Genomic DNA, 24,707 nt, shown 5'->3' on the forward strand with positions numbered 1-24,707 from the left:
TGTAGACACACATTCCTGTGGTGGTTCTTCCTCATCTCACCAGACTACATGTTGAGAATTCTTCTACCTTCACATTCTTTCCCAAATACAAAACTATGTTCATTTCAACACTGACATTTGAAGAAGAATGCAAAGGGATTTCAGTGCTTACTCCTGGTAGAAGTCATTTCACTAGAAGGTTGCTAATTCTAGAAATAATTATTCCTTGAGAATGCAACATAAATGTATCATTACTCTACTTTTCCTCTTTTTCGTTCACTTCCAGAAACATAAATCAAAGGTAAATCTGTGCACCCAAAATATAACCTCGAAGAGTTATTATTTGCATTCCCAGTTGTCAGTCTAGTCATATGTTGTAGATTTAGGCAAAAGGGACATTTTTGAAAAGTGATGGGTAGCTATGCAGTACTTGCATCCTCCCACAGCCACATCAAAATTACAACTAAACAACAGAGCAACCATCATTTAGAACAGGCGTCTTCAAACTACGGCCCGCGGACCACATGCAGCCCCCAGGGGAGTCTGATCCTGCCCGCCAGGTTTTTTGGGCAGTGAGCGCAGCCAAGGTGTTACAGTAGGGATTAGTAGTTCATATAGTCCGGCCCTCCAGCTCTCTGAGGGACCGTGATCTGGCCCCCACTTTAAAAAGTTTGAAGACCCCTGATTTAGAACCACCTGAAGCCTAGCTGAATGAAGGCCTACAACTAGGGTTTAAAGAAAAAGCCAGATTGAGACTGAAAAGCAAAGTTCTTTGTCAGTTGTACTATAATATAATCAGCTATATAACCATGCCATTTCAAGTTCCATCCTTTACCTCCAGTTATTGTTTTATTCTGATGCATTTGCAAATGGGTTTTCTCTTAAAGATTAATGGATAGGACTCTGACTTATTCTAAAGTAGAGTTGTCTGAGAACAAATTTTCAGACACACCTTTAAACTGGATGTACATTTACAGAAATCTAAAGAATAACTGGAAATACTGGTAGATGATCTGGATAAAGAATTGACTGTATGGGACTGAATGAACTGAGTGATGATAATTATTATTTTTATGACTTTGTTCAAAATATTGCTGATTTTTTAAAAATTTGTTTTCTAGATAAAAGGCAACTTGGGTTTTTTCTTTTCTTTGAGCATTTCGGTAAAGTATACCTCTGTAAACAATACTGAAGCATTTATATTTTTCTCCCTACCTGATCACTCTAGAATTTGAAAACTCTTAATGAATATTACTGAATTTTCATGGTAATATTATTTTTTGCATGAATTTAATGAGAATTTTTTCTATTTATAACAATTGGAAACTGGTTTTATGAACCAAGACTTTGAATGGCATATCATGTTTGAGAGACATGCATAAACTGTGGATGTCACCAGAAAGCTTTAAGGAATTAGGATTAACTTTGGAAACTGATAAAAGCCCCTTGGAAAATCTGCCTAGAACCTTGCTTATTAACATGGTTCATGGCTTAGTTACCTTCTTTCCAGGTAGGGAATGAAAGTTGCTTTCCTGAGATATGGCAAAGAAAGAACCTCAAGGCATTTTGAGTTAACCTAGAGAGCTTGAGGATTCACCCAAATCTGTGGTGTCACATGCAAAGCCTTGATGGCAGCTATGTGGCTTGACTTCTTCACCTACTTTGTGGCTAATTAAACTTCAGCCTGGATATTCTTATGAGGTTCCAGCAAAACAGATTTAAGAAAGTTTGTATGGCTGAAACCAGTTTGGCTCAGTGGATAGAGCGTCGGCCTGCGGACTGAAAGGTCCCAGGTTCGATTTTGGTCAAGGGCATGTACCTTGGTTGTGGGCACATACCCAGTGGGGGGTGTGCAAGAGCCAGCTGATCGATGATTCTCTTTCATTGATGTTTTTAACTCTATTCCTCTCTGTAAAAAATCAATAAGATATATTTTTTTTAAAAAAAGAAAAAAGAAATTCTGTATGATCAATTGCTATTCTTGTTGTGATTATGCAAATAATCAAGCCGAATTTATTGAAACTAGACTTATACACTAAATAGTCTTAATTTTATTATCTTTGAGAAAAATTAGGGTTATTTTAGGGAGATAATTTGTTTTTAAATAGAGTCTATAAACACATTCGTGGATATTAAACTCTAGTTCAGATCATTGTCTTTCACATTTTATTTTTCACCTATAAACTGAATTATGCTAGTTTCCTTAGGTATTTGGCTATAACCCTCTGAACTAATGTTTCATTTTTCTCCCATCCTTTGACTTGGAGTTATTGCAAATTGCAACTAAATGACATAACATAAACTTCAGAAGAATCACCACAACAGCTCATACTTATTAGTCCATCTCAGTGGTGATGCAGTGTCAGCCGTGCAGAATTCACCAAAGCACCTGATGACATCATCAGAGACATTCACACAGCAGACAAGGAGGCTCTGTCAGATAGTCACTGCCTGCCTTCATTCCAGCAAAAGAAACCTTGAGCCTTACATCCAGAAATATCAACTGACAGCCTTACAGAATCAGAAACTAGTTTATAATTTGCCTAATCATTAACCCCTTTCCTCCTGTTTTTATAGACATATCCCTTATTAAATACCTGATTGCTTGCATTCAGAAAGAAAGAAAAGAATTATGGATTTTGAAAACATATGAATTTTGATTAAATGATATTACTTGTCACCTGTGCATGATTGCCTCCCTTCCCTTATTCTTAAGGTCAGTGACTGTGTCTTGTTGGTCACAGTATCCCTTATACCTAGTATGATTCCAGGGCAAATCAGATATTCAATAAATACTTGTGAGGGGAAATATTGTAGTTTTATATAAAACAAGGTTCAATGATTTTTGCCCATGGATAGGCATTGTGAGCTTATGTGAACAGTTTGATGTTGTATATAGAAATGTGAATGTGTGTGATTGTATATATAATTTTTTTGATAGAGAATGAAGGAATCTGTAACTTTAATCAGATTTTTCTAGGTATCTGTGTTCCTCAAAGTTTTGAGAGCTATAAACCTAGAACTCTCCCAGAGTGGAGACTTGTACCTTATTATTTCAATTTAAAAAAAAAAACAAAAAACTTTAGGGGAAAGGATTTTTCTTTCACTAATGCACATTGTTATTCACTTAGGCCCTGCTGTGAGCCAGCCAGAATCAGTGCTGGATCTGGGTGCAGGCCTTGATAGGACAGACACAGGCCATGCCCTCAGCTCAGAATTTGGTAGGGAAAACAAATGTTGGATTCATGATTATACAGATTACAAAATGATTTATTAAAAATTATGTACTAATTATGATTAGATATAGAAGGCATACATAATAGATTTGCCATGTATGGCAAAAATCAGAAGCCTGGATCAAGATGAAATTTGATAAGATTCATGAATTCCTGTTTTGGTAAAGATTGTGCTAAATATACTAGGGAATGTAAAGATGAGTAACACATGCATCCTGCCCTGAAGGAATTTTTAATGTATTATAGTCATTCTCTGGCTACACAATAAAATCATTTGCAGTGAGGGGAGAAAAAGTAGGCGACTGACATTCTCACTCAGATGGGAACTGCTAAAATGGTATAGACGCTTCAGAGAAAGGTCTTGAATTTTCTTATAAAATTAAACATATACTTACCCTATAACACAGCAATTTAAGAAAAATGAAAGCGTATGTCACAAGAGTATTTCTTACAGCTTTATTATAGTATACCCCAACTGGAAATCACCCAAATGTTCACCAGCAGATGAATGGGTAAACTATTCAGACAATGTAATCCTCTCTAATAAAAGAGAAATATGCAAACTGACCGTACCTTTGCTATACCCACAAGCCATGCCCACCAGCCAATTAGGGTGAGCATGCAAATTAACCCAACCAAGATGGCAATTATTTTGCATATCCAGGCCAGAGTGAAGACTGAAGACAGCGAAGAAAGAAGCCAAGCGCTGCAGAGAAGCAAGCAAGCGGGGTGGGGGGACGGGGGGAGGTGTGGTGGGGAGAAGGGAGGGAAGCCGGTGGGGACCACAGCAGGAAGTCCTATTGCAGGAATCTTCCTGCAAGGAGCCCCTAGTACTCAATAAAAAGGAATGGAGTACCTGCACACAACATCAAGAATGAAGAAACTATATGCAAATATTTGCAAGGAGGATTTTGTTTTATGAAGTTCTAGCATAGGAGAAAGTCAACAGTGGTTTGCTCTGAGGATGTGAGGATTGCTATTATCTGGGAATGGGCATGTAGGAACTTTTTGGAGGTGATTCTAATATGTATCTTCCATCACTGGCCCTGATACCCCAAGAGCCCAGACCTGGCCTTTATTTTATTTTTTATTAAATTTATTAGAGTGGCATTAAGATTACATGATACATATATGTATGTTGAATTGTTTGCTCACCATTCGAAGTCAAATCATCTCATAGTTTTCAATGTTGGGGGAAATGTCACTTACAGAGCTATAAGCAAAAACCCAAAAAACTCTCTTGGGTGTCTTCTTCCTGCTCTCCCCTCATCCATTTCAAATCTCTGGGGTGGGGCCCATGTGCATTTTGAAAAGCTCCTCAGGTGATTCTGATGTCCTCTGAGATTTGAACTATTAAATAGAATAAAGTACAAAAGAAAGTGCATTAGTTTTTTATTGCTGTTGTAATGAATTACCACAAACTTGGGGGCAAGAAACAACACAGATTGATTTCCTCACCATTTATAGGCCAGAGGTTGGCTGGGATTTTTTTCTGCCCCAGGTTTCAAACATGACACAGTCACGGTATAGGCAGGCTTATGTTTCTTTCTGGAAGCTCTGAGGGTGAATCCACTGCCAAGCTCATTCAGGCTGTTCGCAGAATTCAGTTCCATGTGGTTGTAGGACTGAGGTCCCATTTCCTTGTTGGCTGTTAGCTGAGGCTCCTCCGCTGGGAGGTCACCTCCCTCTGTCTTAATATCCAGCAATAATGGGTCAAGTCCTCACTCTTCATCTCTCATCTCTCTCTGACTCCCTTCTTCCTCATCTATCCTCAGCTATTCTCTTTTGGTGCATCCCTGAGTGATAGTTTTATCTTCCTCTTGTGCTTTGAAGGGTACATTTACACTGGGCCCACTCACAGAATAATCTTTCTGCATTTATCTTCATTTTATCTTTAGAGTTCCTTCCCAGCAGCACCTAGGTGAGTGTTAGATTAACTAGGGGTGAGAATCCCGGAGGTGGGGGCAGCATCTTTAGAGTTCTGCCTACAAAAGAGAGGTCAATATAAAATACCGAGGGCTCTCGGATTAAATGTAAATGACTTCCAACTGGGGAACATCTGAGAAACCGCATTTGAAGCAGTAGCGTTTACTTATCTCATGGATGCTCTGGAGCCAGAATACATAGGAGTAATAGTTTAACTGCCCATGTGGAGAAAGAAAAGGTGACGTTTTTGCACTTAGAATAGTGCTTTATTCCACGGATGCTCTCCTTGTCTGTTACACAGAGCCCTTCAGGCCAGTGTAGCATAAAGTCAGGGGCTGGTTTTTATTTAGATCAAAGGAGAAAAATATGAAGAATGTCAAAGAGTTACACACTTAATAGCAGAAATAATATGAAAGTCTCAAAAGTTGTATTTCCATATTCCTAAACTTTTCAAAACTCCAAATCTACTGATGAAAACCAGGGAATGTGGCTTTCCATAAGACGTCTAGCGCCTCCTTTGTATTTCCCACAGCACTTAACTCTCTGACCATTCTTAGTGAACTTTGTACCTGTTCTATGTGGATGGTGACACCTGGGCAATCTCAGCTTCTTCACAGAGATGCCCTGGCCCAGGGCATCAATCAAAACACCGCAGCCCATCCTCCCAGCCCAGGCCCTGGTCGGGGTGTGTGCAGGAGGCAACCAACGATGTGTTTCTCTCACATTTATGTTTCTCTCTGTCTTTCCCTCTCTTTTCCACTCTCTCTAAAAGATCAATAGAAAAATATCTTTAGGTAAGGATTAACAAAAACACACACACACCAAACACACAAACACACACACACACACACACACACACACACACACACGCTGTAGCCTTATTAGCTGATTTTTAGAAAATAATCCAAATAAAGGAAAAATACTTCTTTGTTTTCTTCTTACTTATTTGTAAGCTTTTCAAAAAGTTTGTGTATACCTTTTTTATTTTGAAAGACATGCATATATCTATACAAAAAAGCCTTAAAGTATTTCCTGCCAACCTTTTTCAAATACAAAGGCTGTAACTGCCCATGGCCATTCTTATGCAGCCTTCTAAAGGATGCGTCCACGAGGGCTAGAAGAATGAAGCCAGCACAGCTAGCTGGTGTTTGTTGGCAAAGCTGGATCTGCGAAATAAAATTCAAAAGGGAAAGTAAGGTGGCAGAAAGCCAGGGATCACACATGTCACTTTTCCTTGTGTGACTCGCATGTTTCTCTCTAACCTTCTGGAGCTCACTTAGCATCCTTTCTACACCTTTCTTCCTATCCCTTGCCAGTGTGTTTTCTTTCTCTTTCTTCCCACCTTCCACCCACACCTGGTGTTGGGCATGACGATTAGAGAGGTCTGCCAAAGGAACCCATTCTTCTTCTGTGTCACTTGTTACGAGCTTTGAGGGGAGAAATAGTTTTTTCTAGGAATTGCTTTTCTGTGTTCTGTGTATGGCAGTTCATCCGGCAGCTAATTCAGCTACTTAGCACCTGCACGGGAAGCCCTGCTTTCTTCGTCGTGTTGCAGTCGCCATCCTGTCACCGTCCACCACGGTCTCCGATAGTTTATTAAAGTTCTGTGCTTTCATATCCAGAGATGCCGGAAACTGGTTCTGATTTCAGCTTTTACCATTGCTTTCCCCACTTTAATATACACAGGTACGTTTTCTTATAGCCCTAACAGATTGCTGTAGCTTTCACTTATTTTTTTCTGTTTAACAGTGCTTCTGGCAGTCCACCATATCAGTTGCATATTTTTCCTGTGTGCAAAATTGAATAAAAAATACATGAAACCAGACCTTCAAAAACTTGCTTAGGTAATTTCTTCAGGTTCTTATGTTCTTAATGTTTTTCTTATTTGTAATAATTAAAGATCCAGTGTGGATAATTTCCAGTAAGTGGTGTATTTTTATAAAAAGGCCAAACTCTGACTTCCAGTGTGTTTTTACATTATCATTAGTAAGAGTAGATAATTATTTGTCAAAATTTCTTTGAGAAACCCTTTTTAACCTTAAAAAAATCACATTATTTCTAAATGTGATTTTCTAAACTTCACATTATTTCCTCTGAGCAAAGGAGGCTATGAGCCAGCAATTCTGAAACTATTATTTATGCACTAGCATTAAACAGATAAGCAAATACATTCAGGTGATACAGTTTAGGCAAAGGGGGAAAGGTAAAGTGAATCCTGTAGTGTTAGATTGGAACTGGAGTTCCCAGTGTGAATTCACAGTTTTTAATGTATAGACACATACAGAAAGGTAACTGGGGGTGTATTTCTGGGTCAGTACATACACGGGTATTTCCTAACAAAGTAAGGGAAGATCTAGAAGCAATGACACTCAGTAGCAGTGACCAATCCAGCACCCATCCAGGCCTTGGTTTCTAAACACCATTCACCAATCAAATGAACAAGGGTTCCTTGGAGAAAAGTGTGTGGTTCTAGACCTGGGGCGGGGAAAATACAAGAGGAGGCTAGAACTTGTGGTGCCAGAAAATTAAGGAAGTGCTCCAAAAAGGGGGCAGCATGCCCAAAGGCCAAACTGGCCAACTGGGAGGATCTCCTCATGGCCAACGCTGGAACAATTTGAAGAAGAAAATGATAGTATTTAGATGATAACTCATAGATCAAAATAAACATCCATTAAATAAGTAAAAAATGGTAAGGAAGGGACAGATTCTTCTTGCAGAAGAATTTTAATGAATAATTATAAGAACCAGGAGGGAAACAGGAAACCACCGTGAGGAAAATGCCACAGTGATTGCTGCACACAGGATCCATCGATGGGTGCTAAAATTAGCGGGTGAAAGTTGGAAGAGAAACAGGATTTTTGCATAGTCTCAAAGCGACTCTCCCACGATATTCATTACAAAGGGAAAGAGAGTAAATTTACTGTGTAGACACCCATCTTCTACCATCCCAACCAAGTGATCAAGGTCAACATCACCAGCGATAGGGTGGATGGACGTCATAAAGCCTCTGGTATGACGCATCAGGAAGGACATGACGTCCCTCCTGTGATAACCTTCCCCGGATTCTTAACCTCAGTGCAAACGTGAAAACACACGAACTCAAACTGAGGATATACCACAGAATCACTGACCAGGCCTCTTCCAGAGTGTCAAGGTCATGAAAGATGAGGAACAGTCACAGATTGGAGGAGGCCAAGAAAACAACTGCTAAGTGGGGTGGAAGAACCTGGAATAGGAAAAGAACAGTAATAGAAAAACTTTTGAAATTCAGATAAGGTCTGTAGTTTAGGTAATCATACCATACCAATGTTAATTTCCTGCTTTGTGTAATTATAGTGTGGTTATGTAAGATGTTAACATTAACGGAAGGCTGGGTGAAAAGTATACAGTAACTCTCTGTACTATTTATACAACTTTTTTATAAGTCTAAAATTATTTCAGAAGGAAAAAAAGATGCTGGATGCTTAAATGTACAGAGATGTGTGCACAAGGATAATAATGGCTGCATCATTCACAGTAGCAAAAATTGGAAAATAGTCCATCAGTCAGGGATTGTTATCTATACTAATAAAAGGTTAATATGCTAATTAGGGTGGACATCTTCCAGATGACCATCCGGATGTCCTTCCTGACAAAACCGCAGCAGTTGCCTGAGGTTCAGGCAAGCCTCAGATGGTGGCTGCCGCTGGGAGGGCTGGCTTGGGGCTGAGGCAGAGGTGGTTAGGGGCAATCAAGCTGACAGGGGGGCAAGGTAGGGGCGATCAGGCTGGCAGGGGGGCAAAGCAAGGGTGATCAGGCCAGCAAGGGGGGCAAAGTCGGGATGATCAGGCCAGCAGGGGGCCATGGTAGGGGTGATTACATAGTGTATTGTATGGGTATGTTTGTTATAGTGAAGAGAAAGTGTTGAGATTACGCTTCCATTCAGGCTGCCTGGATTCTCATCCCATTTCCACTACTTAAAACTAATTCTGTGACCTTGGGCCAAGTATTCCTCTTCTCCCTGTTCATCATTTGCCTCATCTGTAAATTAGGAATAAGAATAATATTAATCTACTTACGGATGTGAGGATTAAATGTGAAAATCCACATAAAGTACTCAGGATCAGACTTAGCACATAATATTGTAAAATATTAGTACTTTATTATTTTCTAGAAATAAATGGGGGGGGGCAATATAACATTGTGTCAAAAGATAATATTTTTTGTTTTTAAAAAACTCATGTGTATGAATGTTGAAGGTTAGTTATTAACGCATATTGGTGGTGGTGTTTGGATAGGGGGAGAGCAGGAAGTTAAGGAATTTCCACCAAGTTAAAATTTAGAATGTTATCTTCCATAAAGTATGCAGTTAGAGAAGTATGCACAGCAGCTTTAAAAGAAGGTGTCAGCAATTATTAAATAGAAATTATTAAGAAACAAAAACTATCTCCAATGCTAAAGAAATTAGGTAGTCTTTCTAGACAAGTCTCCAAGATCATATGACTTGTCCTCTGCCGTCTCGTAAAACTCAAAACTTGTCTGTATCTATAATCCCCAGGAAGGTGGTCCTTAATTTGGAAAATGAAAATGGCCTGTAATTTTAGGCTGTGAAAGATTATTGTTGAGAATGGGCGTGACCTGCTCTTGTCTGCATGGGAAATGAACCAAAAGGCCGAAATTGTAGACTTTAGCCAAAAATTAGTAATTCTGGTAATTTTCATTAGCATGATTAAACCCCTGGATAGGGCACTGAAATGATGTCATATCCAGGCCTCCTATCATTAGAAATAGGATAGATATCAATTGCTTTTTGACTCCCAGGTGGTGGAGACCCACCCGAGTTACAGTGGGACCCAGGAATCATTGGTATCTTAACAAAAGCCACCAGGTACCGCATATCCATGAAAATAAATAAATAAATAACTGTACATAGAACATGTTTACATTCATGTTTTTGGATATGGCCTCACTTTTTATGATTATAAAGGGTTGTTGCCTGTGGCGCTCTGCAGTCCTTTCTCACGCCGGCCTGCCCACTCCGATTTGAGCATGTCCAAGTCTGTGCGGCAGATTGAAAGCCCACCTGTCTTCATGGTTTGGGGCTGTCCTTAGTTTCTAAGGAGATCACAGGGTGGAAACAGGATGAAATGTCAAAAATAAGTATATTGCAGGGATATGAGCAGACCATCCCAAGAAATTAGAACAAAAGGTAAAATGCTCTTCTGTTCTCTAGCATTTGTTTTTCCTTTTTGTATCCTCCCTCTGAGCAGCCTCTCAAATTCGAATCTCCAAAGCTTTCCAAGGAAAAATGTATAAATGTTAAAAGCTTATTTTCCTCATTTAACTTTTGGTAATATTTGTACACATCTTTCATCCTGTGTTTTGTTTTGTGTGTTTATTTGATTAAATAGGCAATACTGATTGACCTGCCATTTGAAAATCATTTCATTTAGGTTCCACTTTTTCCTTCAGGACCCCTCCTGTTTTTCTCCTGTTTGCAGCAGTCACAGTTTCATCTGTGGTAACAGGATGGCAGAGCATTTTTCCTTTATGATAAAATTAGATGCAATGCATTGAAGCCCATGTTGTTATATTGCAGTCTCTGGAGGGCTGGAAGGAGATGAGAGAGGGCATTCCCAAAATGCAATGTGCCACTGATTCTGGTAGATAATTTTAGCACAAGATTGGATTGTAGAATATTATATCCCTAAAGGTATTGGTTTATATCCTCGTGCCAACATATAATTATAGAGTTGATACATGAATAATAACACAGCTGCAGTGTTTGTAGAGGATTCCACTTTTTCCAAATTGTAGGATTTTCCTATCAGATAAAGTTGGAAAGCTGTAGTGGGCATTGCTTTGTGCGCACTGCTGTGACGCTGGGATCGTGGTACTGACAGACTCGGGGAAGAGCCGAGTCCTCTTGCAGTCACATCATTGTGGGGTGAGTTCTGACCCTGCCACGCTCCCAGCTTTGTGTGGTGCTGGGCAAATTAGCACAGCTTTCTGAGGCTCCGTACTCCAGCTGTAAAAGGGAGGGGGCATTGCTTCATTTGAACAGTTGTCATAAGGGTTGAATTAGGTTACACATGTCAGAATCTTTAGTACATTCTCTGGCTCATAGTTACCCTGTTTCCCCGAAAATAAGACAGTGTCTTATATTAATTTTTGCTCCCAAAGATGCACTAGGTCTTATTTTCAGGGGATGTCTTATTTTTCCATGAAGAAGAATACGGTACACATTTATTGTTAAATGGAAATAAAGGAAATTTATTACCTGTATACGGTATGGTAGTACGGTAGTTGTCAACACAAACCAGACAAACTGTAAATCCTACAGTATCAAGAATTTACTCATTTATTCAATGACAATCATGTCATCATCTTCTGGAACATCATCATAACAATCCAATTCCTGAATTTCCTGGTGAATTTCTTGTGACTCCATTTCTTTCAGAATCAGTGGAACAAATCTCTCATGTTTAGCCTAGGGGGGCCTTATTTTCGGGGGGATGCCTTATATTTCACTCAGAAGGAAACCTGTAAGTAGGTCTTATTTTCGGAGGATGTCTTATTTTCGGGGAAACACGGTAGTACCTGTAAGCCCTTTCCCCACCCCTTTGTTCTCATCTACCTCTGGCTCAGTGTTTTGTTGTCTGAGATTTAAAAAACACACACAAAGAAAATGTAAGTCCCTTTTTATTCTTGGGTCTGAAAACCCTTACCAGTTTCCTCTCTTCTGTTCATTCCTCACTTATTGTGGCCTGAGTGCCAGGACAGCTCTCCGGAGGGTAAGAGAAGCCCTCCGATCTCGGGGAGGCACTCCAACTAACTCCCGCTCAGGGGAAACCAGGAGCCGGAGGCAGAAGGGCTCCACCGATCAGGAGGGGAGGGAGGGATAAGGCTGTCTTCACAGAGGAGGCTGAAGGGAGGTTTAAGCAACATCAGGAGGAACAGCAGACAAACGGCAGGAATAGAGGGAGTAACTTGTGCATTGGATTGGGATGAAAGAGAATTTCCGGATGACTCCTGGGATGCAGGTGCCTGGTGGTGCCTCTCACTGCGATCAGGAATGCAAGAGCATTTTTATCAGCGCCAGAGCAACCTGAGAGGCTCTGTAGTCCTCTAATCCTCTAGCTGAGGACATGGGAACTCTAGGGTAGGCTCAAGGAGGAGCTGAGACTTAGTCCAGGTCACTCAGACGCTCCCTGCTTTAAGAGGAGCCCTAAAGAACTGGACTGAAGGCCTGCTGATGAGCCTCCTCGAGAATTTTATACACGAAATGCCGAGGCATTTCTGCCTTTGTGTTGAGAAGGTCACTGCAAACTGTCAGGATTGAGGAGGAGGAGTGAAGTGGGGGGAAAAGGCTAGAGCTGAGGTCGTCCGATTCTGAGGAGACAGTGAGTAGGTTACCAAAGCCTAGTGCCGGTCAGAGCAGTGTGGGGTGCCCCGGGGGAGTCACCAAGCAGAGCGGTCAGCACAGAGCCTGGGGCAGCATCCAGTCTGCTGCGGGCCAGTCCTGGTCAGAGCTGGGAGCAGAAGACAGGGAAGCAGAGCCACGCTGTGTGGATGCGGGCTGGTCCAGAGCAGTCCACGGATGGCAGTTGTCTGGGGGACTGACAGCCCTCCTGCAGGTGCAGGCCCCACTACCTTCAGTTGGCCTGATGTTTTTCGCCTTTGCTGCTCGGGCTTTTTCATAAGGAAGAAAGTTACCAAGCAGTCTATTATCCCAGACTTCATTACATTATTTGGGGTCTCTTGAGATTTCTTTTTGAAAGAACAATGTTCTGAAAATAGCTATGTTAATTTCATCTCTTATTTTCTTTAAAAATATTTGCTTTTTATATTTTTGCTATTAAAAAGCATAAATTAGAGTCTTGTAACCATGTTTATTAATGTGATAGACACTGGATTTATAAAATGGATCTCTTATCTATAGACACATGAAAAATGGAAATTTTAAAAAAAATAAATTGAAGCATATAATCCTCTTTTTCATGTCCAACCCTGTAATAAAACAGACATTTTAGAACATTTTATGAGTCAACATAGAGTTCAAACAAATGCACTATATTTACATTGGATGTTTTTTAAGCCCATTTGTTTCATGAAATACTCATGATGTTTCAACACCAAGCCTGTAGCTAATAATTAAGAACATCCATTTATTTCCTTATATGTCCTAGTTTTCTTTCTTCCACAAAGACTGGATTGTTTTATATTTCCTAAAGCCTCTAGTTCTGCTGGCAGTATTATATGTCTCCTTCTTATCAGTTATAACTGAATATGGTTTTCTACCTAAGTAAGTTTTTGAGTTGCTTAATATTTTCTTAATGATACTTGTGCTACATTTTCGTCCATTTGAATTTTTCCTAGTTTTCCATATATGCCTTCTACAGTAATTATTTTAAGCATTGAACTTATTAAATTATTAGTTAAAACCAGTCTTTAGTCTGAGTTCTGAGCCTCCTATGTGGTACCTAGGTACCTAAGGGAAAAGCATCGTTGTTAGGGTAGTTTTTGTCTTAAAATATATATTAAAAGACTCTATTTTAGAACAAAAAAAAAAAGGTGAGGAATTTTTATAGAATACTTTTTAGGGGAGGTGGGTGGTTGCTTTTTAGCAATCCAGGAAGACCATTTCTGGAAAACAATTCTCTAAAGGTATCATAAGCCCTTGGACCTGTAGGACATTTCTAGCTCTCTCAGGAGCCATTGTTCTGGGGACTAGCCTACGTCCCCAAAGAGAATAAGGGGCCAGTTGGGCATTCACACCTACTCATGTTATGGTTTAACTCATAATGGAGTTCACATTTTCAATAATTATTACAGTTTTCAAAATTTAATATGCAATATGTATGATAGACCCCCCCCCTTTATAATCTGGATTCCCACATGGATTCAGTTGTACCATTTGGTGGAAAGGGTCCCCAGAAAAAGCAACTGTATACAGTAAAACATAATAGACTGGCCCTGTTATCTTGACAGCCTGGGTGCTATCTAACCATAGATCATTAGAGTTGGAAGTCACCCTTGAGGAGATCCTGCTGACCCCAGGCATTTGACAAGTAAGAAAATGGGTCTCGGAGAGATGGTGACTGGTTCTGGGCCCTAGTTAGTGTGGAGAGGCAGAGAGAGAATAGTGATGAGAAAAGTGAATTCTCCGGCCCACTGCCATAGCTTTCCCACCTGCCAGGATGCCTCGGATCTGAAATGTCATGCAAAGCTGGTTTCTGGAAAGTCAGTAACAGTCTGTGATGCAGACAGAGGGATGGAGTGAACATTCAGCTCTGGGTTTTCTTTTTTTTCTTTTCTTTTTTTTTCTTTTCTTAATATATTTTATTGATTTTTTTCAGAGAGGAAGGAAAAGGAATGGAGAGTTAGAAACATCGATGAGAGAGAGAGAGAAACATCGATTGGCTACCTCCTGCACACCCTCCACTGGGGATGTGCTCACAACCAAGGTAAATGCCCTTGACCAGAATCGAACCTGGGACCTTTCAGTCTCCAGGCCGACGCTCTATCCACTGAGCCAAACCGGTTTCGGCAGCTCTGAGTTTTCTGTTCTGTGCCAGTGACCTGTGTCAGGGGTTCAGATTTTCTGATTCCCCCTCAATTGCCCTTCTTCAGTCTCGTGCCAATTAAGACTTTAAAAGTCAAGCCAAGATAGTTTTAATAGTTTTCACCGTAAGGAGAAAAGAATTTACAAACACTATCTCTTGGTCACAAATTGAATAGAAGGATCGAGTACCAATCGTCTATAATAATTTATAATAAAAGTATAATATGCTAATTAGAACAGACATCTTCCAGACATCATTCCGGACTTCCTTTCTGATTAAGCAGAGGGAAGCAGCCCAGGCCCTCGGTGCCTGCCAGCGGCTGGAAGAGGGAAGCCTGGATCCCAGGTCCCGGGTGCCAGGGGTAAGCTGGTGCTGGCAGCCTGGGGAAGGAAGGCCTATTGAACGAATTTTTGTGCATCGGGCCTCTAGTGTTGTGACAAGGATTTCTGCAGGGAAACATTCAAACAATGGGAATGGTATCAAATTCAAGTGGGTCACAGAGTTAAAAGGAAACCCCATTTTATAAGATTCTTTTTTTTTTTTTTTTTTTTTTTTTTTTTTACTAAATAATGATATCATGGCTATAGAACTAGAAAAAGTATAATGGACTAGAGAATAATCTAACGGGTGGGGAGGAGGTTGGGGTGGATTTAAAAGTACAGACCTTTTTACTCCTCAAATCTATATCTGCAAGACTGATTTATATATAGTCTTACATGTAGCGTATGAAAAATAACACAGACGAATACCTGGATTCAAATGATAGTTCCATCATTTTCTAACATGAGCCCTAATTTCCTGAGTTGTGAACTGAAGCAGTGTTTCTCATGCAGTGGCTCCTTGTAAGAATCATCTGGGAGAATTATAGAGATAGCACAAAGCAAACAAAACAATGCCAGCCTCCACCCCCAGAGAGCTGTGATTTCAATCAGTCTGGTATGGGGTTGGGGTTGTTTTTGAAAGCTGCCTAGGGGATTCTAATGGACAACTAAGCCACCAGATCAGATGACTCTGAAGTCCCTTTCAAATTCTAATATTCTGCAAATCTGAGATTTGTTTCATGTCAGTCATCTAGCCCAATCACACGTAATCAGCCCTCAGTATTTGAAAGGTAGCATCTTGTTATTATGTTAACATTCGTGTTAAAAGGATGCTTAAACCATCAGAAATTATAGATTCTTAAAAACCTTTTTCTGATAAGCAGCCAGATCTGCCTTTGGAGAAACAGATATAAATCTAATTCCTCTTTTATTTTATGACTTTTCTTATAGTTGAAAGTTACTTTTATGATTCACAAATTTAGCTCTTAAGGCAGAATATTCCCAATTTTTTATCTCTTGTTCATGTAATATTATTTCCATATCCCAACACCCTGCCTGTCCTGCACAGCAGGAAATCTGGGTTGCCATCATTTCCATGGAGTGTGTTCCTAGAGGTGAACATAATCCCTTGATGATCAGAGGAGGGAGCCTAGGGGATTTGGTGATCATCCTCTTCTCAAACTCTACCTGAGCACAGAGCTAATAAAAGTCACTAGTTTTAATAAACAGTTAATTATTAACAACTAGTGGCCCAGTGCATGAATTCATGCACATTGAAAGAAAATTAATTAGAAGAAGTATTTTATTATTGCTACTCACCCTTTCTCAATAATAGAAGTGTCAACCAAATTCATGATCGGAAATGACAGATCAAAACACACTCCTGCAATTGGTACCAGCGAGAGCTTTATATGTATCATGCATGCGTGAGTCAACTTAGCCTTTTATAGATATAGAATAAACTTGCTTAATTAGATCTGCTCCTGATTTAGCTAAACTTTTTTCCAGCCCAGTGAAGCACTCCAACTTCTCTTTCAGGTAATTGTTAGTAACACAGCAGTAAATATCAACACGAAGCAGATTATTGTAAATCACGCAGGGAGAACAAAGGGCAAAATCTTTAACTGTAGCGGTGTTTGACTATATTCTTCGCAGTGAGAAAACCTGAAGTCATTTTCAAGGTTCACCATTTCTTCTTTTCAGTCGGGTCAAGTTTCTCAACTTTCTAAATCTCCGTTTTTTGGCTAATGAAAAGAAAATAGGATTCCACCAAGTTTCCTGTCTACCTATTCCAGGACTTCTGTGAGGATCAAATGAGATGAGGCATGGGAAAATGCTTCATAGACATTTGGTTAAAGTGTAAAATGTTTGCACCTGGCTATAAAGCAAGTTGTGTTCCTGGGTTGAAGAAACGCAAGGAGGCTAGACACTAGGGAGAAGAAGCCAGGCGTTGCTATGTAATGTCATTACCCAGATGGACAGTTAGCATATTAGCCTTTTTTACATGGATAATAATCACTGGCCTACAGATACAGCCACTGATAAATACAGTAGATGGTACAATTCCTAGTAGTTTTGAATTTTTGTATGTACCAGATATGGTTCTGGTGTTTAAATATATTACACAATTGGTTCTTGCAGTAACCCTATAAATAGGTACTATTATTATTTTCAGTGTTTTAGATTAAAAGAAGAAACAAGTCAAGGAGTAGAGCAGGTCACTTCCTTGCCTCTGGTTTCATAATAAGTGGCACAGCTGGAATGTGAATAATATAAGGAATCTTAACAGTCTCCTCATCTGTGATGTAATAATATTGGTTTCTAAAGACTTTTCAATTCCCAAGTTCTTAGAATTCTACGAAAATAATGATAGTATGATTATAACACTCAGTTTAAGATAGCATTTCCAAATCAAACAATCTTCGGCCCTTTAAGTAAGAACAAAGCCAATAGGTTTTCCTTCATTCTAAATCACAAATGCCATTGCCTGAATTTGTGCATCAAATTCTCCTTTTACATTATAGTAATGCATATATGTGCATATGCATACATACATAAAATAAAGAAATTTAGATTCTGTTTATTCATCTAATATCTAAAAGTATGGAACAAGCCTGTTCTGAACCTTGATATATTTCATAGAATTATGCATTGTGACTCATGAAGTCAGTTACCCTTAGTTTGTAAGTGTGGAAGATGGGGGGCTAAAGAAGTTATATGGAGAGTATAAGGTTTATGCTTGTACCTAAATAGGCATCCTAGATATAGATGTGCCCAAGTTTGTAATAATTACATGTATTTTAATGAACTCCCAAGTATTCCAGAAGCTACTTTCCATAAAAATAATTTATATGCTAATTATGTTATTATTATTCTTTAGAGTCTATTTTTAATGAATTCTGCTAGACAATCTTCAATTTGCCAAATAAGTTTCCTAAAACATAATATTATTATTCACATGAGTGTTTTCTTCAATCGACTCCAACAGAAAGTTTCTGACTCTATCACTGAAAAATCATTTAAAGAACCCTTGTTGATATCCCATAATCCTTTGTGATCTCACGGTTTTACCAGCCTGTGAAATTTGTATTGATTCTCTTTATGAATATTATTTCTTAGTCCTTGTCTGATTCATTCTGAAAGCTCAGTCTTTCTGTGTAAGGTGTATACATTTGAGTTTGCCAATAAAAACCATGCCATGGGGAATAGAAACATTTCAGAAAAACTGAATCTGTTTGGATGACTGATTACAGGATATAAAATATAAAAAGGCTACAAATAAAGCATTTCTATTCACTGTGAATCTCAGCCCAGAGGGTACTTGGTCTGCTTATGTTCAGTTTGCATACCAGGCGTCGGCTCAGTCTACTTTTCAGAACTAGACTTGTGAGCATCTCAGCCCTCAATTGCGATTGTGTATGCTAAGGCTTGGGTGTATTTGTGTGTCTGTGCCAGTATCACCCTCTAAATCATCGGTTTCAGGAGCATAAAGAAAATCATAGTCTTTGATGTGCAGATCTGATTTTCCCTTTAACAGCAGAATTTTAAGTTTTCATCTCAGATAAAGACTGTTGCTTTTATAGCACAGAAAGGCTTTGTAAGGACGCTGCTGTTCTTTAGAAGCTTTTGATCTTAGCTTTAGAAAGAATGATTTAGCACCTTATAAAGACTCAGTGGGGATCATCCTTTCTTTTTGTTGACTTTCCTGTTACAGTCATAGGTTCATGGACAGTGGGGGTGGGAGGAGCCTAACGATAGTGGAACCCAATCACCTCATTTTATAGATGGCACTGCCCAGCACTGTGCATTTGTTTCTTACATGTCTCTCCATGACATGGGAAGCTCCATGAGGCAAGGACTCGATTTACCGTGTTCAGTGATGTGTCCAGAGCCCCCGTAGGTACTCATTTAGATTTGCTGAGCAAATGAAGAACCTAGGTCTTGGGAAGAGAAAAGACTTACCCAAGATTGTCCAGCCAGTAAGTAGCAAAATCTGACCTAGAAACTTTATTTTCTGACTTTTAGTGACTTTTCCATGATTTAAAAAGAAAAAGACTTGGGGAGTCTAAATTATTTGGGGGCCTTAATCTGTATTAAAGATCACAGTTTGCCAAGACTGGTTTGGCTCAATGGATAGAGCGTTGGCCTTTGGGGACTGAAGGGTCCCGGGTTCAATTCCGGTCGAGGGCATGTACCTTGGTTGCGGGTACATCCCCATTGAGGGGGGGGGGGGGAGGGAAGTGCAGGAGGCAGCTGATCGATGTTTCTCACTTTCTATCCCTCTCCCTTCCTCTCTGTAAAAAAAAATCAATAAAATATACTTTTAAAAAAAGATCACAGTTTACATTCATTGGATACTATTTTTCAGGTCTATAAACTACTTACTTCATCAAAACCTCAAGTCCAACTCATTGATTGAATGTATTTTTAGCTATGTTTTTAATAGATGAAGAAACTTGGGCTTTGAAAGATTAATTTATAAAGAGTCAGGGCCAGGATTCAAATCTGCTTCTTTTCCAAGTTTAATGATCTTTCTACTTTGCCCTTCACATGGGGATCAGTGTTTGTCAATATAGGAAGAATGATCCAGGCCCATAAGTAACTAGCTAAAATTATTTAGCCCAGTGCCGTATGTGGCGCCCACCTTAATACTTGGAGAATTTTGTTCAGTAGGTGCTGGCTTAGCCTTGATGTCTGTATTTAAAAGGCAGCCAAAGAAGCATTGCTTTCTAATTTCCTTCATCTGCGGTGATCCGTCTTGGCCTTCTATGCAGACTAATTTGAAAGGCTTTTCTGCTCCCTTATCTTTTTCTCATTTTCCCATAATTGGACTTGAATTTCCTCATTTTGGGACCTAAATGATTTGCAGGCTTCATAGCTTTCCTACTAAATTACAGATGCCCCTGAGATGGAATGGTATTAAAACTTAGCTGGAATAAAGACCGTTGGTTTTCTGTGTGTTTATTAAGGAGAAAGGAGAGGAATGTGGCGATGAAAATGAGGCCCTGTCACATGGACCATAGTCTCTGAAAGTGATAAACCTCCTCTTCCCCCAGGAAATCCTTGTCCAGGCTCCACTGGACTAGTTCCTTGGGACTTAGGATAATCTCACCACGTCTCCTCTGTGGTACGTAAACCCGCCTGCCAGCCATTTTTTTGACAAAGTTCACGCATGAGTAAGGACACTGTTTCCAGTGCACAGATTTGGAGATTTCAAGAGGGGTGATGCTCTGCAGCATGCATTTTGGTGCAGGAAGGAGGCAGCTGCCTGCCCACAGGAATAACTATGTTACTACCTCCATGTATCTGCTTTATTTCTCAGCTGTGCCTATTCCGATGTTTATTTCTTTTAGAAAGGTGTTCGGAGTATTGACCCTTTAAAATCATGACCGTAAGAAGTAGAAATGCTCACCCTTTAAAAAGAACATTGTCTTTCTTTTCTAACGATGTATACATTCTTTAAAACCTGGTACCAAACCCTTGTATCTTTTTGAGTAAAATGTGCATTTAGCCAAAGGTAGTAAGAGGCGCGGAGGTGGGTCTGCAGGCTCATTCTCCTGTACTCTCTGTGTGTCTGAAGAATCCTAATTAGTTGCTTGTAACCAATGTTGCTGTCTACAAAGATATACTCTGTACTGCATCTTCCATCTGTTCATTCTTTTTTGGCTGAAGAGTCAAGGGCAGGAAATGGGGGTGTATTGGCAAGAAAGGGCACTTAATTCTGGTCATCTTTTATTTCCTTCCTCTTGGTTCTTTCTATGTGATTCTGGTTTCCAGCCTTGGGACTAGTGGAAGATGATTTGCAAAGATGGTCACCTGGAGTTTCCCCCACCCCTGTATGCACAAGCTATTTCTACCCATCAAGAGCACACTCCCCTTCTCCTCCCTTGAAGTCTGGGCAGGCCTAGTGGGACAGAATGTGGCAGGAGTGATGCTGTGGCAATTACAAACTTTAAGAAGGGGCAGTTTCTGAGCCACCGTGTAAGGAAGGAAGCCCAGGCTATCCTGCTGGAGAGAGGGACACGTGCTGGTGGTAGGAGTATGCAAGTTCTGCTGTCTGCAGCCTGCACCATCCCGCACATCGCTGTGCGGCCCTGGGATCCTCCAGCCCCAGGGGAGCCTGGCCCACACATGTGGACAGAGAGGAGCATTCCTCTCTGAGCTCTGTCGCAAACGGCACCTCTGTAGAATTGCAAGCAAATAAAAGAATAGATGTGATAAGCCACTGACTTTTGGGGTAGCTTTCTGCAGAGCAGTAGATAACTGAGTCAGGATTTTTATATTTCCCAAACCTTCTCTTTTCTCAGATCTGGTTATTGTTTGTTCAAGTGAGTCTATGATTCTATTTCGCTGAGGGAACTGCTAACTGATAAGGATTTGGGTTGTGGTGGTAAGATGTGTTATGCATTTGTTAGCAGCTGGTTCTCATTTTATTCCTTACCTGCTTTTCATTTGTCTTTGCTGGGAGCAGACGTGTCTCTGCACACAGTGATACCAATTTTTTTTTTAAATATATTTTATTGGTTTCATAGAGAAAGGGAGAGGGGGAGAGATATAGAAACATCAATGATCAGAATCATTGATTGGCTGCCTCCTTCACGGCCCCCACTGGTGATCTGATTGGGGGATTGGGGTACCCCAACCAGACCCGGAATCTGAACTGTGACTTCCTGGTTCATAGGCAGTGCTCAACCACTGAGCAACACTGGCCAGGTGTGACACCAATTCCTTGTAGTTGTTTATGAGAGAGAGAAAAATTCTCACAAAAGAAAAACAAGGAAAAAGGGAAGAAAAAGAAAAAAAAAAGGCGTCTTATTTTATCTAAAGAGTATTTCCTGCTACTAGACCAGACCATACTCACCTCTCAAACTCTCTGAATAGCTGAATGTTTACTCATTGGTAGACAAAAACCAAAAGAGAAGGATCTGGAATTTAAAATTAAAGCAAGGTCAAGAAAATCCAGGCAGTGCATTGTGCATTTTCTGTTCAAATTATAAGTATTCCCAGGAAAACTTAGAAAATTTTATTTTATTTTAAATTTTTGGAAGGAACTGAAACCACTTTTAAAAGCACAACTTTTAATTTCCTGCGTAGAATGAATGCTTGTTCTTATATCAGCTTCTATAAGCAATTTCCTTTGGAAGCTCAAGGTATTATTTTTCTCATTTTGTTGTCAGGTTTTTGTACTTAATTAAAGATTTATTGTTTTTCCTGTTGTCTTTCTGCCTCACAGTTTATTTCCTCAAACTCTCCTAAGCATTTGATTAAAAAGAATGACTGGGATCATGTTTGTTGCAGGGCAGTGAAGTTCACATAACAAATGGATGGAAAAGGCTGTGTTTAGAGTATCTTTTAAAATGAGTTGCCTTTTTAAAATATATATATATATATTTTATTAATTTAAGGGAGAGGGAGAGAGAGAGAGAAACATCGTTGAGGGAGAAACATTGATCAACTGACTCCTACATGCCTCACACTGGGGATAGGGCCTGAAACCCAGGCATGTGCCCTGACTGGGAATAAAACCATGACCTCCTGGTTCATGAGACGATACTCAACCACTGAGCCACACCGGCTGGGCATAAATTGCCTTTCTTAATTGACAAAATCATATCTAGCCCACTTGGAATGATTTGTTCACTATATCGCATACTTCCAGTGATGATTTAATAACATTGATTCCACGAGGTCCATAGTCAATGGTTCTCATACTGTTTTGATAGAGTTTTTTGGAGGAGGTTGGGAAGAGAGATGACAGAGGGGAATGGTGTTTAGGCACAAAATTCTCTTTCCTTCATTTCACTTAAAAATAGATACTATTTTTAACCTTACCTAGGTATGTGTGAGTTTCTACTTATCACCATCTCTCCAACCTTAATGTGGTATTATAGGCTAGTTATGTGTTATTTTTCAGTGTTTTCAAGAGTATTTCAAGTATGCATATATTGTCTTTCAATTATATTTTAAATTTCAGATAAATGGTGACTTCATACTCTGAACCTCTAAGACTGGTTTCCACTGGACGATATTTGGAGACATTTAGTTGTTACAACTTGGGGAGGGTAAGGGCAATCCTGTTTAATGAGTGGAAGTGAAAAAGACTGCTACACATTCTGCAGTGCATGCTATCTGACGCACAGGATGATCGATAAGTGCTTATCGGATGGATGGATGAGAGATCGGTGAATACAGCAGTGGATGTATTATAATTTGTCTTCTTTCTCTTCCCTCAAAGGTGTTGAGGGTGGGCTGTGCTCAAGGTCAGATTGCTACCCTGTTTCCCCGAAAATAAGACAGTGTCTTATATTAATTTTTTCTCCCAAAGTTGCGCTAGGTCTTATTTTCAGGGGATGTCTTATCTTTCCATGCGCTAGGTCTTATTTTTGGAGGATGTCTTATTTTCGGGGAAACACGGTAGTTCATATATAACCCTAGCTGTCTTATTAATATGCACCGAGAGAGGGGTTTTGCATTTCCTCCACACAATGACAAAACTCGAAGCTAGGTAACTTTTTAATTTGTGTATAAAGTGTTGTGTGGGTGTGGGTGTGCACGTTTATATGGGAGAGGATTTGCCACTTACTAGCCAAAGAGACTTATTAACAGATGAGAATGATGGTGGCCCAAGTGGTCATGCCACTGGTTCTTGCAATCCTCAATAGCAGGTCCCTGTTTGGTTGTCCTGTGGTGATGGAATGAATGTGGTCTTTAGAGCTGTTCCACAATAGCATTCCATATTAAGAACATTGCAAAAGAAGCAATGCACTGGGGAAAGCACCACATACTACCTGTAACGAGAAAAAAGCCATACTTCAGTGCATTTCTCGCTTTTGACAGTTAAGAGCTAGTACGCCTCGGGATGCCTTATTTTAGGAAAGGGGAAACTTTTTTGCTTTATGATGCCTTTTTCCCAGTCTCCATGGAATTCCGGCTTTGCTATTTTAATGAAAGAGGAGATAAACTGACTGTCATAAATAATGAGAGTTGTTTTTGCCGGGTAGAAACATTATTTAATGCATTGTAGTGACATTACTAGAAGAAAATGCATTCGTACTCTCCTCAGTGGGAAGGTTTTGCAAGGGAGTTATTTCTCTGTCCTGTGTAGGAGACTGGAGACGGGGGATGAAGGATTTACCCCCAGAAAGGCATCGATCGTTTTTCATGGTGCCCTGGTTTCATCCATGACCCAGAGTAGTCCTTGCTGTTGTGAGGAAGAATAATGTTTAAAGGTGATGTATGATACGGATACTGGGAAGCTTTTCTGTTGTCTTTTTGTTGTTGTTTGTTTGTTTTTTGGGGGGGGGCAGCTTTCCTTAATAGTTAACACTAAATACTATAAATTGCCCAGGTAATATCCATACCTTTTCTAATCCATACTTTGAAAACTTGGGTGCTCTGCATCCTGCTTGTACCTTTTATCTTTGTCGCACACTTCTAATGTGCCATGTCTCAAGTCTAGATTCAGCCCTGGTCTTGATATAATTTGGGGTGAGAAAGTTCCAAACAAGGTATCACATTGGGATAGAACTCTGTATTGACTGTGCACCAATGTTAAGAACTGCTGTGGATTAAAGGAACCAATTAATTTGAAGCAAAAGTTAAAAGGAAACCAAAGCCAGTTTGAGCTGGTTCTTTAGCTCATTGCTTAAGCTTTTGCAAAGTGCGTGTAATTATGAGAATTTATATAAATTATGGATTTT

The 24,707-nt window shown here is 39.8% G+C and overlaps 1 protein-coding gene across 9 annotated transcripts in view; it reads left to right on the plus strand.

The window, feature by feature from the left end:
* The window catches only part of PSD3 (pleckstrin and Sec7 domain containing 3), a 412,571-nt gene that overhangs the window by 239,632 nt on the left and 148,232 nt on the right, over positions 1-24,707 (plus strand). The window contains exon 10 of one of the 9 annotated variants that reach the window (XM_084879792.1): positions 1,101-3,035. The exons of the other annotated variants lie outside the window; for them this stretch is intronic. Within the exon in view, the coding sequence (XP_084735918.1) occupies positions 1,101-1,214 (114 nt within the window). The 3' untranslated portion in view covers positions 1,215-3,035. Of the gene's footprint in view, positions 1-1,100; positions 3,036-24,707 lie in introns of those variants that run through there. 9 annotated transcript variants of the gene reach the window in all.

Source organism: Pipistrellus hanaki (genome assembly GCF_964339955.1).
Source record: "Pipistrellus hanaki genome assembly, chromosome: 3".
Lineage (NCBI taxonomy): Eukaryota > Metazoa > Chordata > Mammalia > Chiroptera > Vespertilionidae > Pipistrellus > Pipistrellus hanaki.